This window comes from Anopheles merus, chromosome X (assembly GCF_017562075.2).
Source record: "Anopheles merus strain MAF chromosome X, AmerM5.1, whole genome shotgun sequence".
Taxonomy (NCBI): domain Eukaryota; kingdom Metazoa; phylum Arthropoda; class Insecta; order Diptera; family Culicidae; genus Anopheles; species Anopheles merus.
In genome coordinates, this window is record NC_054081.1 from 23976490 (window position 1) to 23991554 (window position 15065).

The 15065-nt window shown below is 40.1% G+C and overlaps 1 protein-coding gene across 1 annotated transcript; it reads left to right on the forward strand.

Annotated features, from left to right (window-relative positions):
* The first annotated feature begins 1165 nt into the window (after positions 1-1165).
* On the forward strand, positions 1166-14444 carry LOC121597117 (homeobox protein B-H1-like). Its single transcript, XM_041922658.1, has 3 exons — positions 1166-1220; positions 1856-2087; positions 13282-14444. Exons 1-3 carry the CDS (start codon positions 1166-1168, stop codon positions 13889-13891), a joined length of 897 nt encoding a protein of 298 aa, XP_041778592.1. The 3' UTR covers positions 13892-14444.
* The last annotated feature ends 621 nt before the right edge of the window (positions 14445-15065 follow it).

Sequence of the window (15065 nt, forward strand, 5' to 3'; positions counted from 1 at the left end):
ATCGAGTGCCGCGGGCCAGGTGAATGCGGTTTTTATTATTGCGCTTAAATTATTATATTTTATTCTTTTAGAAACATTTAAGGTATTATTGTTGTTTTTCTATAATTATATCATCCAAGTATGGTTCAAAATTAATTATAGCTACTTTAAAAACTAATTCTAATCTTTAATCATTTGAGAATCGGCAATAGATGGCCAAAAATGTGATCAGTCAAAAAATAACAAAATGGGATCAATATCGCTTCTTGAAGACTCCATCCTCCCACACCGCAAAAAATATTGAATATATTCCGGGGATGATGCCGGTCTCGAGAAGCCGGTCTCGTAGTATAGTCGTCAACTCGTGCGATTTAACAACATGCCCGTCATGGGTTCAATCCCCAAATGGACCGTGCCGCCATACGTAGGACTGACTATCCTGCTATGGGGGGAAATCAATTAGTCACTGAAAGCAAAACCCACAAGTGGTGCAGGCAGGCCTTGACCGGCAACGGTTGTTGAGCCAAAAGAAAAAAAAATCCGGGGATGATACAAAATTCTGAAAGGCTGAAAAATTATCCAAGCAAACATAGATTCAGTAATTATTAAAATGCTTTATGGACAAGTCAGATGTCATGCCATGTCAGATCAATTGATAGGTTTTTTGCCCATGAGACAACAGAAAACTCTAAACATGATGACCAAAAAAGTGAACCAACCAACTTATAAGCGTGCGCGATCAACGAATGACACCCCGTAGCGTCTTAAATGGACTGCGTACAGAAGTCTGACGTCGCATAAGAACATTTCTGCATATTGATCACCAACATCTTGGCACTTTTAGGCAACAATCAAAGCATCGCAGGAAATTACATTTGAGCCCAGGTTCATTTTTGAAGTTCCAAAAAAGCTAAAAATGAAGACAGAGGCACAAGTGGCTACATTACTGGGTTATCTGGGCCGGGAGATCGATGCTACCCGCCAAACAGTGAAATAGTATGGGAAAATTAACACACATATCAGGAAGCAGAAATCGCGTCCACTGACTTCGCAATGGCAATCAATGACGCCAAAACTCAATGCGTTCATACTAGGTGAATTTCGGTAGAATTTCGACATGACACCCTAGTCTGCAAACTGATACAACATCCGTCACACGTGTTCCATCGAATTTTTCTGGACCAACATGATGCAAAAGCTCTACTCTAACATTTTGTCGCGAAAACTTATGATGCCTACAGGCATGTCTTCGTCCATAATGGCGAAAATTCGGGATAACTGATAAAAGGCAACTCCCAAAGTCTTATATTTATTTGTCCAAGGAAGCTTATATAATTACCTTTCAAATTATGTACATGTTAAGAAATTATCTCTCCTAGTTTTTTCCACAGCCAGCCGAAAAAAGGCATTTTTTTCTTGTAAACGTTACGGGGATATTGATCGCGAGTTCGAACATACCGAACGATCCGTCATTGCACAGTACTTTAATTAAACTTGAAAGAGTACGATGGTATAAAATGTTATTCTGAAAGATATTCAGTAATTTGTATACGAATAGTTTCTTCACATCTTCCAAAATCAGTCAAAACCTTTCGCGGGCCGGATTGAATGTTGCGGCGGGCCGCAATTGGCCCGCGGGCCGGACTTTGCCGACCACTGGTCTACAATATTTCGTGGTATAGATAGGCCCAAAATTACGAGCAGTATTCTTCAAAAACAAAATATGTTAGTAATATATAATTGAAAAGTAAAATAAATTCAATTATACGCCAGTTCTAACAATAGAGATCTGACATTCAAATTACTACACAAAAGATGTTTGTCATTTTTTAATTAATTTTTTCTTTTTATCTCTCTCTTTATCTCTTAATTTAAGGTGGAAAAGATGAAGATGGCAACAGCATAAAAAACGGACTTGGACTTAGCAGTTCCTCAGGGCTGAGTAAAAAGCAACGAAAAGCTCGCACCGCTTTTACTGATCATCAATTGCAAACCCTTGAAAAAAGTTTCGAAAGACAAAAGTATTTAAGCGTGCAAGATAGAATGGAGTTAGCCAATAAGCTTGGGCTAAGCGATACTCAAGTTAAAACGTGGTATCAAAATCGAAGGTGAGTTTAACATTGAACAACCATTTTAAGGTGTAATTCATCAAAAACGTAAATCTGAAATTGTTCATTTCTGACCCACGTAAGAACCCCCCCTCAAAAATTATGTTACAGATGGTGACCATCACCCCTCCTCCATTAGCCTATGTTATTGTTATTCGAATTTTTTTATTGTAAATTTTTGTTTAATTCTCTATCGTGGAAAATGAAACATGGAAACATGAATAAAAAAAATTAATTTGAATTATGTGCTGCTTTCCAGTGCGTATCATCATGATGCGCGTGATCCGTTTTCAAAAAACAAGCCGGTTTTTTGCCGGTTAAACAAAAAACAAAAGAATTTCATTAAATTGAAAAAAATATCATCTGTTAGTACATAACGTAAGCTTTCAATTGACGTATCGCTTATGTTGATATGTAAAGGCAATCACTTATTATGAGACAAACCGTAAGTGTCAAATTTATTATGCACACCATGTATGTATCCAGCTGTCATCTTATATGATGCGATGACAATATTTGCCATGAAACAGATTGGTTTTGTATGAACCTATCATCGTATATCATCTAATATCATCGAATTTGGCTTTACGCTTTACAGCGCGACGCCATTGGCGGGATGTCTGGTTGCACAGTTAGCGATGAACATAATTGAACGTGTTCAATTAAGGATATTTTTTAGGAAATTTACATGGCCCGGTGGTACAGTCGTCAACTCGTACGACGTAGCAATATGCCCGTCATGGGTTCAAGCCCCGAATAGACCGTACCCCCATACGTAGGTAATGCTGCTGGCGGATGTGTTGCTCCGTCGCAGCGCCCAACGCCGGTGCTTTACACCGAGTCTGGTATATTTTTCCTTCGTCGACCGGAGAGTGCCTCCGACTATTAAGAAACGAGCGATTCTGAGGTTTGTGTTCGAATGCGCTTACTTTATTTAGGTTTTCATCTCTTATATGCTATTTAGTTGCTGACCGCATATAGGTCAGCTAACTGTAACTATAACTATTTTGATAACAAGTTTTATTTATATTTAATGCGACATGTACCCATGGTTTATGAATTGCGTAAAGTTACTTCCTCGTTTGAACCGTGAGAACGGTTGACTACCTGTTTATGTTTGTTGCGTTTCTGAAGCGCGCGCTATTGCTTGAGGCGTGTTTTAACTTGAGATGTTTTAACTTGAAGTGTTTTACTTCGCTACATCCGCATATATGCTTTTACTTCATAATGAGGTCGTACGCAACATCCCGGCCCCCGTAACTTCTCGTGAGAGGTTACGCTTCTGTTGGTGCCTTAAACGGCGGAGGACGTTGACGTCTTCTATTACATCTTTTAATCGCAAAGATCGCTAGTATAGTTAATGGTATGAGCGCGAGAGTTGTTATTCGGGTAGGATTGTTTTATCTATTGTTGAGGAGTTCTTTTGCTTTACTACTTTTACTGATTTCTGTATGAACTTTAAGCCAAGTGCGATTGCTCTTTTTGGAGCGTGTCCAACTAGAGCACCAGTCGATTGCACGCGTTTTCCTATCCTTAATTTGCACCGTTTTTTCTCTAATCATGTTCACCGGTCGGATTTCTATGTTTGTAGCAAATTGTTCTGATTTGGGGGTTGCTAATGTTTTTTGTTTCAAGAAATCTGGACCCTCTAGCCATATCGAGTGCCCTTGTTTAGGTTTCGTAGCTTCGTCTGCTGGATTGTCTTTTGAAGCTACCAGTGCCACTGAATTCTTGATGTTCGATGGATAATTTCCCCTATTCGACACAAATTGTTTGTAATTGCGAGCTTCTGAATTGATCCATCCTAGTACTGTCTTTGAATCTGTCCAATAGAATTCCTCATCTATATTCAGTCTCAATTCCTTTTTAATGGTATCGGCAAGTCTTACACCAAGTATTGCCCCTTGAAGTTCTAACTTTGGTATTGTAAATGGTTTTGTGGGAGCTACTCTTGACTTAGCTGCCAAAATATTGACATTTACTGTGTCACCTTGTATTGTTTTTAGATATACCACGGCTGCGAAAGCCCTTTCTGAGGCGTCTACAAATGTATGCAGCTCTCTGCGACAGTCTCCCTTAATGTTTGAATAGGATCTGACGATCTTAATACCTTCAACAGTTTTTATAGCGTCGAGCCATTCCTGCCATTTTCTTTGGAGGTTAATTGGCAATACATCATCCCAGTCAACTTTCTCCTTCCATAGTTCTTGCATGAGGACCTTTGATTCCGTAGTGAGATTGATGACCAAGCCCAATGGGTCGTAGATTCTCACTATATTGGAAAAATATTCCTTTTTGGTCAATTTTTTATCCTCTAGTGGTGGAATTTTCAGTTTATATCTGAAAGTATCGTTTCTCGTGTCCCAGTGCATGCCAAGAATTTTCTCGTAAGTATCATCCTTGTTTTCGATAAAATGCATCTCTTTATTCGCTCTCCTGTTCTCAGGAAGTGAGCTTATAAATTCATGAGAATTTGACACAAAGTTTCGTATAAAAAAATTAGCCTTATCATGAATTGTAATGATTTCGTTTACTGTTTTGGCAGCATCTTCAATACTGACGAGACTATCCAGATAATCATCTACGTAATGATTATCGGTAATTGCCTTCACCGCCTTTGGGTTGGTTTTGTTGTTCGAAATTTTAGAGCGTTTTGATTCTTTACAAATTGTGCGCATGTTGGAGAGCATGTTGCTCCAAATGTCATTACCTGCATAACATAGACCTGAGGGTCTTTGTTAGGAGATTCTCTGTACAAAAAACGTTGGGCACATTGATCTTCTTGCTGAACCTTTACCTGGTGGAACATTTCCTTTATATCACCAGAGCAAGCAATTTCGTGTTCGCGGAATCTGATGAGTACACCAAATAAAGAGGTGGTAGCATCAGGACCGGATAGGAGGAATGAGTTCAGTGACCTTAGGACCAAGACGAGGCTTAGGTGGAAACTTGTTCTTGTTTACTATAGCAAAGTGAGGAATATAGTTTATCTTCCGGTTATGTTCGAGCAGCTCCCCAGGGGTAGCCTTTCGAGCATATCCTTTGCTTAGGTATTCCGCAATAGTTCGGTGATACCATTCTTTTAATTCAACATCCTTTTCTAATTTTCTTTCTTGTGATTTTAATCTTGTTAGGGCTTGGGGATAGCTATTTGGTAACTGTGGTTTGTTTTCCTTCCAAAGTAATCCTATCTCGTATCGGTTTTTCCTTATATGCCAAGGTATCCTTCATAATTTCCAGTGCCTGCTGTTCTAATTTTGGCATTGGCGCTTCGTTCGATTTAACTCCAAACTCTTCAGTTGAGAAATATTTCTGCATGAGTGACGGCATTAATTTTTCATCTTCTTCTTTTTGATCTTTGATTGTAAATAGAGGACTACACTTGTTTATATCATTTTGCCAATAATGTTTTTCCTCCTCCGAATATTGTCCATCCCAGACGAGTCTCTTGAGCTACCGGCTGGTTAGGTTTTCCGGAGCGATATCCAATGCTTTGAGTATAAAAAGCATGTGGGAGCCCTAATAAAACTGTGGGAATGGCATCATAGTAACTTTCTAAATCGATATTTTTTAAGTGTTTATACATTTTGCTTAATTTCTTAGCATCTACCGTTTGTCTGGGAAGGTCGAGTTCCTTCACCGAGCGTAGATTTATTATTTGATGTTTATTATTTGGCCCACGTACCCATTTTATTATTTGGCCCACGTACCCTCAAAGAAAAAAATTGACTATGTTGTTCGTCTTGTATGTTTCCATTCGTCCACGATAATTTAAGAGGCATATTGGGCCCTGTTAGTTGCAGCTGTTTTCTTACATCATCAACAATAAGACTTGTGGCTGACGGTGGATCCAACAAGGCAAATGTTTTTATTTCCGCACATTCGTGATACAATGTGATCGGTATGATTTGATAGTAAAGCTTTCTGTCCTCTTTGTGGAAGTTTACTCTTCGTGGAGGAATGTATGATGGGGATTGTTCCTCTTTCCTATGGAGCAACGTATGGTGTTTTTGTGAGCAACGTTCCACTCTGCATTGAGCAGGAAGGCGGCAGCTAACTGCCTTATGGTTTTTGTATTTGCAGCAATTAGTACAAATGCCCCTTTGGTTAACAGTTTCCATCTCTGCCATACTGGCTTATCTATGAGCTCTTGGCATTGAGTTGTTTCATGAGCCCTTCCTCATACCAGACAATGATTGTCTTTCGAATACATCTTGGGCTGTAAGTGAGCATTTAATCGGTGCCCTCGAAATTTCTGACCATTTTCATTTGCTACCAAAACTGCCGCTAGGTCTTCGGTTGGTTTTATCCATAGTGCCAGATCACTTAATGTGTGAATCTCTTGGTCATTTAATGTTTTTGCAATCCATTTATTTCTAAGATCTGTTGATAGCCGTGCTATGAGGTCACTTAGAAGCCTCTGATCATTTAAATATTGTGTTCTCCCCAGTACATTCATATTATCTACCATATTATTCAACGCGTTAGAAAACTCTATTATTGATGTTGGATTTTCTATTGTTATGTGTCTGCAAGCTGTGAGATCGTTAAGCAAAGACTTGTAGACGCTTTCGGGTTACCATAAAGTTTTTCTAATCGGTCGATAATTTTCTCAAGATTATCAGGACTTAACATGAGACCACTGACTGATTTTAATGCATTCCCTTTTTAAGTATCGCTGTAGTCTATTCAGATTTTCCAGCTTTGAAAAATTTCCTTTCTTAGTTGTTTTATCAAAGGCCGTTTTAAATCGAGGCCATAGTTTATAACTACCATCAAATTCAGGAAGTTCCATAAGCGTACTTTTGCCAGCAGAAGAACTAGCAGTTAGTGCGCTTACAAGTCTGTTAATATTTTCGGTAAGCGAAATATTTTTCTCGCTTGTTTCAGGTTTCGGAGCCTTATCGCTTAGCAATTGTTTTGTTTCCTGCTTTTTTGGTTCTATTATGATTTGATCTTCAAGAGTCTTCTGCAATCTTTCTATTTCTTCTTCTTGCTGCTTCTGTGATTCTCTGTTTCGTTTTTCATTATCTATCTTTTCCTGCAATAATTTCTCTGTTTGCATTAATGCTTCACGCATTTCTTTCCCATCGTTAGCGGTTTCGTTTAATTCCTCTTGTAACCGCTCCAAATCCTTTTTATTGTTATTATTTTGTTCTAATTCTTTTTCTCTTTTTTCCTTTAATAATTCGCAAAGTCTTTGTGATTCTTCTAGAGCCTTCTTTATCTCCTTCCTTTCTTCTTCAGATTTTTTACATCTTGAACATACGAAATTCTTTGGGGTACTCTTTACCCCCAAACAACTTAGGTGAAACCACCTGTCGCATTCCGTGCAACTGACCTGTTTCCCCCACTCATCTTTGTTAGTACAAAGTTTACAATGACCGTTTGGATTAGTAATGAATTCCATTGTTACTCACTCAGCGTTTGAGATGCTTGTGTTTGCCGTATCACGGATGTCCGCTTGCTGATGATGCTAGTCGATCTGGTGGGTTCTTCTCTGGTCCGGCTACTGCTGTATAGTCGTCTCTAGTAGGTTGGATGCTTTCTTCAGTCACGTTATTGCCGGCCCCGCTCTGCTACTTGGAACGTCTGCGATCGCTGTCTGCTGCCTGAAGTTGCTGGTGCACTGACCGTTATCCGCACGCTGTTTGTTTTGTTTGCCGGCCCTGGCGATGAGTCGCTGCATGCTGCTTGCTGCTTGGAGACGCCGGTGGACTTGCCGCTAGTCGCTCGCTGTTCGCTTTGTTTGTCGGACCTGACGATGAGTCACTGCTTGCTGTCCGTTCCAAACCGAGTAAGCCTCGAGTAATTCGATGTTTTTAATCAGCTATTTCCATTGAAACTTAAGCTGTTTGTTGTTACTCGTTGTTTTTATTTCGTTGTCGCCGACCTTGCTGTGTAACCACCGAATGGTCACTATGGTTGGCGTAGCCTTTTGCTGATTTGGCTTTTTGACGTTTTGCCGTTGGTTTGTTTATATCGTTGTCGGTACCCTCCGTGCTCTTGGGTTCGCTAACGGTTCTCGGGTTTTGTTTATGATGTCACCTTATTCTTATGGTGTTTCGGCGGTCGTGCTTAGTTACGCACTTATTTGCCGTTCTATTTCACTCCTGGTGTTGATTTTAATGCTTTGTGCACTTTCATTCGTGGTGTTTCGGCGGTCGTGCTGGTTTACGCACCTTGTAGCCGATCTATTTCACTCACGGTTGTGATCCTTACTATTTCACTCACTTTAACTCGCGGTGTTTTGGCGGTCGTGCTGGTTTACGCACCTTGTTGCCGATCTATTTCACTCACGGTTGTGATCCTTACTATTACACTCACTTTAACTCGCGGTGCTCTGGCGGTCGTGCTGGTTTACGCACCTTGTTGCCTATCTATTTCACTCACGGTTGTGATCTTCACTATTTCACTCACTTTAACTCGCGGTGTTTTGGCGGTCGTGCTGGTTTACGCACCTTGTTGCCTAACTATTTCACTCACGGTTGTGATCTCCACTATTTTACGCACTTTCACTCTCGGTGCTTCGGCGCTTATGTTGGACTGAATCACGTGCTATTCACTACGAGGAGGTCGTTAGTTCCTCTCTGGAGCCACCATTAATGCTGCTGGCGGATGTGTTGCTCCGTCGCAGCGCCCAACGCCGGTGCTTTACACCGAGTCGGGTATATTTTTCCTTCGTCGACCGGAGAGTGCTCCGACTATTAAGAAACGAGCGATTCTGAGGTTTGTGTTCGAATGCGCTTACTTTATTTAGGTTTTCATCTCTTATATACTATTTAGTCGCTGACCGCATATAGGTCAGCTAACTGTAACTATAACTATTTTGATAACAAGTTTTATTTATATTTAATGCGACATGTACCCATGGTTTATGAATTGCGTAAAGTTACTACCTGTTTATGTTTGTTGCGTTTCTGAAGCGCGCGCTATTGCTTGAGGCGTGTTTTAACTTGAAGTGTTTTACTTCGCTACATCCGCATATATGATTTTACTTCATAATGAGGTCGTACGCAACAGTAGGACTATCATGCTATGGTAACAATTAAGTCACTGAATGCCAAAAGCTCACTTCACTAAAGTGGGTACAAGGCAGAGGGTACAAGGATTGCTAAAGAAGAAGATTTAAAAACCGGTATGAGCTCATCATTAGTTCCAGGACTACTATGAGTTTATGATCGTTGCCAGGATCAGTAAGCGTGCATTATCAACTCCAGTTCCAGGACCGGATTTAACAGTAAGTGGACGGAGAGGCCGCGGGGGGTTCCGTGGATGGTAAGTCCGCATATAAAATATTATGTAAATTTTTAAGTAGCCTCTTAGAGCCCCCCTCCCCGGTGGCAAAACATTAAAGTGTGTTTGATCCAAAGCCTATGTTTTAGTAATACTTGCTTGCCCTATTATTTGATTTTTCGCTTTATTACTAATATATAGGTGTGTTATTTATCGATACGATACAATTGTTCCTCTCAATGCTATATCAGTGTAAGAGGTGGGACTCGTCATCATTATCTTTCAACAGGCGGGACTAATAATCATAATAAATAATCATAATCAGGTTCGGAAATTGTCGGTACCCAACCGATAATTTCAAATATTTTTGACGTCTTGTGTAGAGCAAAAAACGGCAGAAAAACACATTACATTTTCAAATGATAACACTGTGGATAAAACAAAAAAAGGGACAAAGGGGTTCAATAACTTTTATCACATACATTGAAAATATTTCTGCAAAGTTTACATAAAATAGACTTTGCCATATTCTTATATGCAGTTTGGGCTAATACAAGGGTTCTTTACCTACATATTTAATAAATGTTGTTCTATTGCTAATGGGACAATGATGCAACACCTGTTTTTTTTCTTTTTGAATGTTATACAAACGTTTTATTTGATAAAAACATTCAAAAGGAAGTTTTTGTATTTCACAATATTTTCAACATCTTCAATCAACAAGAGCAAATACTATTTCTTTGAATTGAGATCTTTTTTTTTAACAATAAATTTAAACGCGGTTAATCAAAGCGTTTTACACGGTACATTTGGCATCTAATAGAAGGTAGGGGTGGCCCCGTGGTACAGTCGTCAACTCGAACGACTCAATAAAATGCCCGTCACGGGTTAAAGCCTAGACTGGACCGTCGCCCTGTTGCATGAATTGACTATCCGGCTGCGTGGTAATGAATTAAATCTCGAAAGCCTGTATAGACTCTCATACAGGGTTTTTTGATAGAACTCAATACCGTGAAACTCTTTGATAAATCGGCGGGAGTCAATTGCAAGACTACGGGACGATACGTGAAAACGTTGACGATACCGGGATGTGCGTATTAGTATCGCAAGACTGCGGCACACTTTTTTGGACATATTGTCACCTTTCAGGGACATATGGTCTGACAGCAGGGATTTTTTAATATAAAATTTTGGGCGTTTACTGGTTGAATTTTGGCGTATAGTATGGGCTTTTTATTTATTTGCAAGCAAATTAATTGGAGATACACACTCTTAGAATATTTATTCTCATCGGCTGCGAATTCATGTAGGGTTTTAAGCCAACTTCGTGCAACTACTGATTATTCATGTAAACCCGGGCTCGCTGGATCCACGACTAATGCTACCTTTGCCCGACCCGATCCGAAATCGTTGGTGCATCGTTGGATTAAAGCCGTTTATGTTTTCTTGCTATAAGCGCCACTAGCAGATAGTGTCATGCTACTGCCACCTAGCATAGAAGAAACACGAAAGGCTATCCGTCGGCTGAACAAAGCGCCCGGAACCGACGGAATTGCAGCCGAACTGGTCAAGAATGGAGGTGCACGACTAGAAAACGAGATTCATCAAATTGTTACTGAGGTGTGGGATAGCGAATCGATGCCTTGTGATTGGAATCTCGGCATCATCTCCCCCATATACAAGAAGGGAGATAGGTTGGACTGCAACAACTACATGGGTATTACGGTGTTGAATACCGCCTATAAAATATTCTCCCTGATCCTTCAGGATCGCCTTGTCCCGCACGTCGAAGAGATAGTTGGAAACTATCAAAGAGGATTCCGAAACGGAAAATCTACCACTGATCAGATCTTCACCATGCGGCAGATCTTGGAGAAGATGGCTGAATACAGACACGACACATACCATCTCTTCATTGACTTCAAAGCCGCATATGATAGCATAGCCAGGGTAAAACTGTATGACGCTATGAGCTCTTTTGGAATCCCGGCCAAACTGATAAGGCTAGTTAGAATGACTATGACCAACGTCACATGCCAGGTGAGGGTGGATGGAAAACTCTCAGGACCCCAGGGATCGAGCAGGCGGCAGAGAACCTCGGATTGCAGATAAACGAGGCAAAGACCAAACTGATGGTGGCAACATCAGCGGGCCTACCAATAAATAATCAGAATCTACGTAGGCGTGATGTACAGATAGGTGAACGCACGTTTGAAGTCATCCCACAATTCACCTATCTGGGGTCAAAGGTCAGCAACGACAACAGCATGGAAGTTGAGTTGCGTGTAAGGAAGCTGGCTGCCAACCGGTCATTCTACAGCCTGAAAAAGCAGTTCACCACAAATAACCTGTCGCGACGGACGAAGCTGGGACTATATAGTACCTATGTAGTACCAGTACTCACATACGCCTCTGAGACATGGAGACTATCCAAATCTGACGAAACCCTCTTAGCCGCGTTCGAGAGGAAGATGCTCAGAAGGATACTTGGCCCCGTATGTGTGGAAGGACAATGGAGGAGCCGCTATAATGACGAGCTATACGAGATGTACGGCGACCTCACTGTTGTACAGGGTATCAAGCTCGCCAGGCTCCGGTGGGCTGGCCATGTTGTACGCATGGAAACGGACGGCCCAGCCCGTAAAGTCTTTTTAAGCCGTCCACAAGGACAGAGCAAGCGTGGTAGGCCCAAATTGAGGTGGCAAGATGGCGTGGAGGCGTCTGCCATTAAGGCCGGGATAACGGACTGGCAGACGAAGGCGCGAGATCGTGAGCGGTTTCGGACACTCCTGAGGCAGGCCAAGACCGCAAAGCGGTTGTAGCGCCGGATAAGTAAGTTAGTGGCTCATTAGGAGATTAGAAGTACTTTGCGGAACTATGGCACTTTTTAACAAGCACTCGATACTCTCTGGATCCTTGTAGCTGGTTAGTTTGATGTGTATGGTTCACGATGGAAATTAAAGGCTTGTTAAGAAGGTGTGCCGAACTTAGTGGAACTTCATAGCTTTTTAATATATGACATCTATTAACGACAGTCCTAAATTAAGGTCAACTTCTGTCCTACATAAACGGATATAAGTCGAGTCAGTATAAATAGTAGCTATAAATAAAAAGATTTAATAAAAATAAGTGTATTAAAAGTATAAACAAATGAAACCTGGCAAGCCAGCAGTAGGGTGTAAATTAGCATTTTAAGATCAATAAACCGACATTCATCACACGAACTCAACTCATTGTTTGTCTGTTCCTGGCTAAGTCGGACGGTAAGCCTCCGGTCTCAGTCTTCCCAACGGATTCAGATCCGTAGAGGAAACTTAAACATCGGTACGAGGTGGCTCTTGTCAAAGTGTCAAAAACTGATGCCATCAAACTCTCATTGCTGCTGCACAAGTTAGATAAGTTAATTTAAGAAGGAATATTGAGTCAAGGTATTTTTTATTTTTTTAAACTATGAAAATTGAGTGAAATTCTAGAGCTTTTAGAGTTTTAAAATAAACAGGCACATACAAACACAAATCTTGTACACACAATTGATGACACCTTGCTTGAAAATAAAACGCAAAGAAAAATAATCCCTGACACCTTTGCATAAGGAAGCTGCTTATGTGCTATTTAAAAGACCCTACTAGAACTGTGATGCTGGTTTTCTACTGCAAAAGTCGAATTCAAGCAGCGATTTTAAGCATACCAAAATTAGCTGCTTAAGCAAATTTGGCTACTTGGATATGCTCTGGCCGCATATCTGAAGAGCCAGAATCTAGAATAATGTGTGTTTTAACGAAAATATGTTTTGTATTACTCGAATGTATTACTTTAATTACAGCAAGAATTTACACTATACATAAATAAAAGGTTGCTTGCTCCCTTTCTTTGTTGCTTGCAGGATTCTTGTTCTTCACTTTTTCTGTAGTTTCATGTTCATTAATGCTTTATTATTCTAATGTATATATCTTTTCAGAACAAAGTGGAAGAGACAAACTGCAGTAGGATTAGAACTATTAGCAGAAGCTGGAAATTATGCTGCGTTTCAGCGGTTATATGGTGGACCTCCTTACATCGGCGCCTGGCCTTACCCTACTCCTTCAGGGCCTCCTGGAACATCACAAAGTGCGGTTGACGCATACTATAGACATGCAGCTGCAGCAGCTGCTCTCCAAAAACCATTACCTTATCGTATGTATCCAGGTGTACCAACCATCGGAACATTGAATTCTATTCCGGGTCCAAGCGGCCCATTCCCTCACCTCTCTGCGTCCAGTTCACTTTCAACGCTGAGCAGTTACTATCAAGCCAATTGTGGGCAACAACCAGCAGGATCATTGTTGCAACAACCTCATCAAACTCCTAGCGGTGGATCAAACCAACTTCGTGATGGTGAAACCAGTGTTGGAGCAGGAAGCCAACATGATATTAGTAATCTTAACTCACTTACCAGCATTAGTAATCATAGTCTGAACAGCCAGATAAGGCATAGTCCTAGCCCGATGCTCAATCCCGGTAGTCCACCAGGACAATCCGAAAGTAATCCACCTGATAGTGATGACGAGGAAGATAACATTCAAGTATGAAGCGTACATAGTCCAAATGACATTTAAAGTCACTTTTGCCTTCCTAATCCAACAATTATCAATAATGTTGAAAAGCTAGTCCACTTAACTAGCAATAGACACATACAGTGACCGACAAAAAAAAAGTTTTTTTAAATTTGTGTATAAGTTACAGTTTAAAAAACCTTCCATTGCGTACATCAAAAATAAAATTAATACTTTTTTTAATTACATACTTTGCGTTCTTGTAAATTCAGCTTCAAAAAACATTCAAGGACTATATGTTTACTGAAATCGGTTATTGAATTTCTATTAAATAAAATACTCTGAGAACAAAAGACCATCTAGCATAAGCTTAAGCAATAATTTCTATCTAGTAGTTAAATATTTTCTTAGACCTTCAATTTGTTAGCAGGTTTTACACATTCTTATTTTGATGTCCCAGACAATCAATTTGTAATTGTTTTCTGGTATCGTATAGCTAGGGTATCGAAACTATGACCCGCGGGCTTTCGGGAGCCTCATTAAAGACCTGCGATTATTTTGTAAAATATAACGAGTATTGTATTTTATTTCTATTGTAGTTTATTATTTTAAATACTTTCATCAACAAAATAGTTTTTATTTCTGAAAACGTATATCAAGCTGCAATAATATTGTACTGTACAAGTTTGAATTAGATTCTGAGCATTTAATAATCAAACCAAGTATTTATCTCTTTCTGACAAAAAAGCTCCGGTACATGACCGTGATGATGGCACAAAAATGATAGTGGCCGAAAAATGGTTCACACCCACGTTCTCTTTCTCCTCTCCTTCCCCTTTTCCCCATCTTTTCACCTTGCTTTATCATTGGGGCCCTTTCCGTTGTAAGTTCGTAGGCTGAAATATCAGCCTGTCAGCTGTTTGCATTGCATAGAAGTTTTCGAGCAGCTATCTAAGTGTGTATAATATACAGGTGGGCTTATCCCAAGGTGTATGAATTTAGAAGCCTGATTTTTATCGCTTCTGCTTCTGAATGAAGATTTTAAGTGTGTTTGGAGTATTTGTCAAGGCTCAAAAAAGCTTGTTTGAATAAAAAAATTCACCCATTCTGTTAAAAAGTGATGTTCAAATTTGGTTTAAAAAAACATGCTATGAGACCAGCTGGACTACATACACATTGATTCTAGATTCCACCACATGATCTCTTTAAT

Bases quoted from the DNA above. Each gene is read 5' to 3' on its own strand.
- LOC121597117 (XM_041922658.1), top strand. From the start codon at position 1,166: ATGATGCAAAAGCTCTACTCTAACATTTTGTCGCGAAAACTTATGATG. The intron at 1,221-1,855 runs GCATGTCTTCGT...TCTTAATTTAAG, and splicing joins AAAACTTATGATGCCTACAG to GTGGAAAAGATGAAGATGGC. The intron at 2,088-13,281 runs GTGAGTTTAACA...ATATCTTTTCAG, and splicing joins ACGTGGTATCAAAATCGAAG to AACAAAGTGGAAGAGACAAA.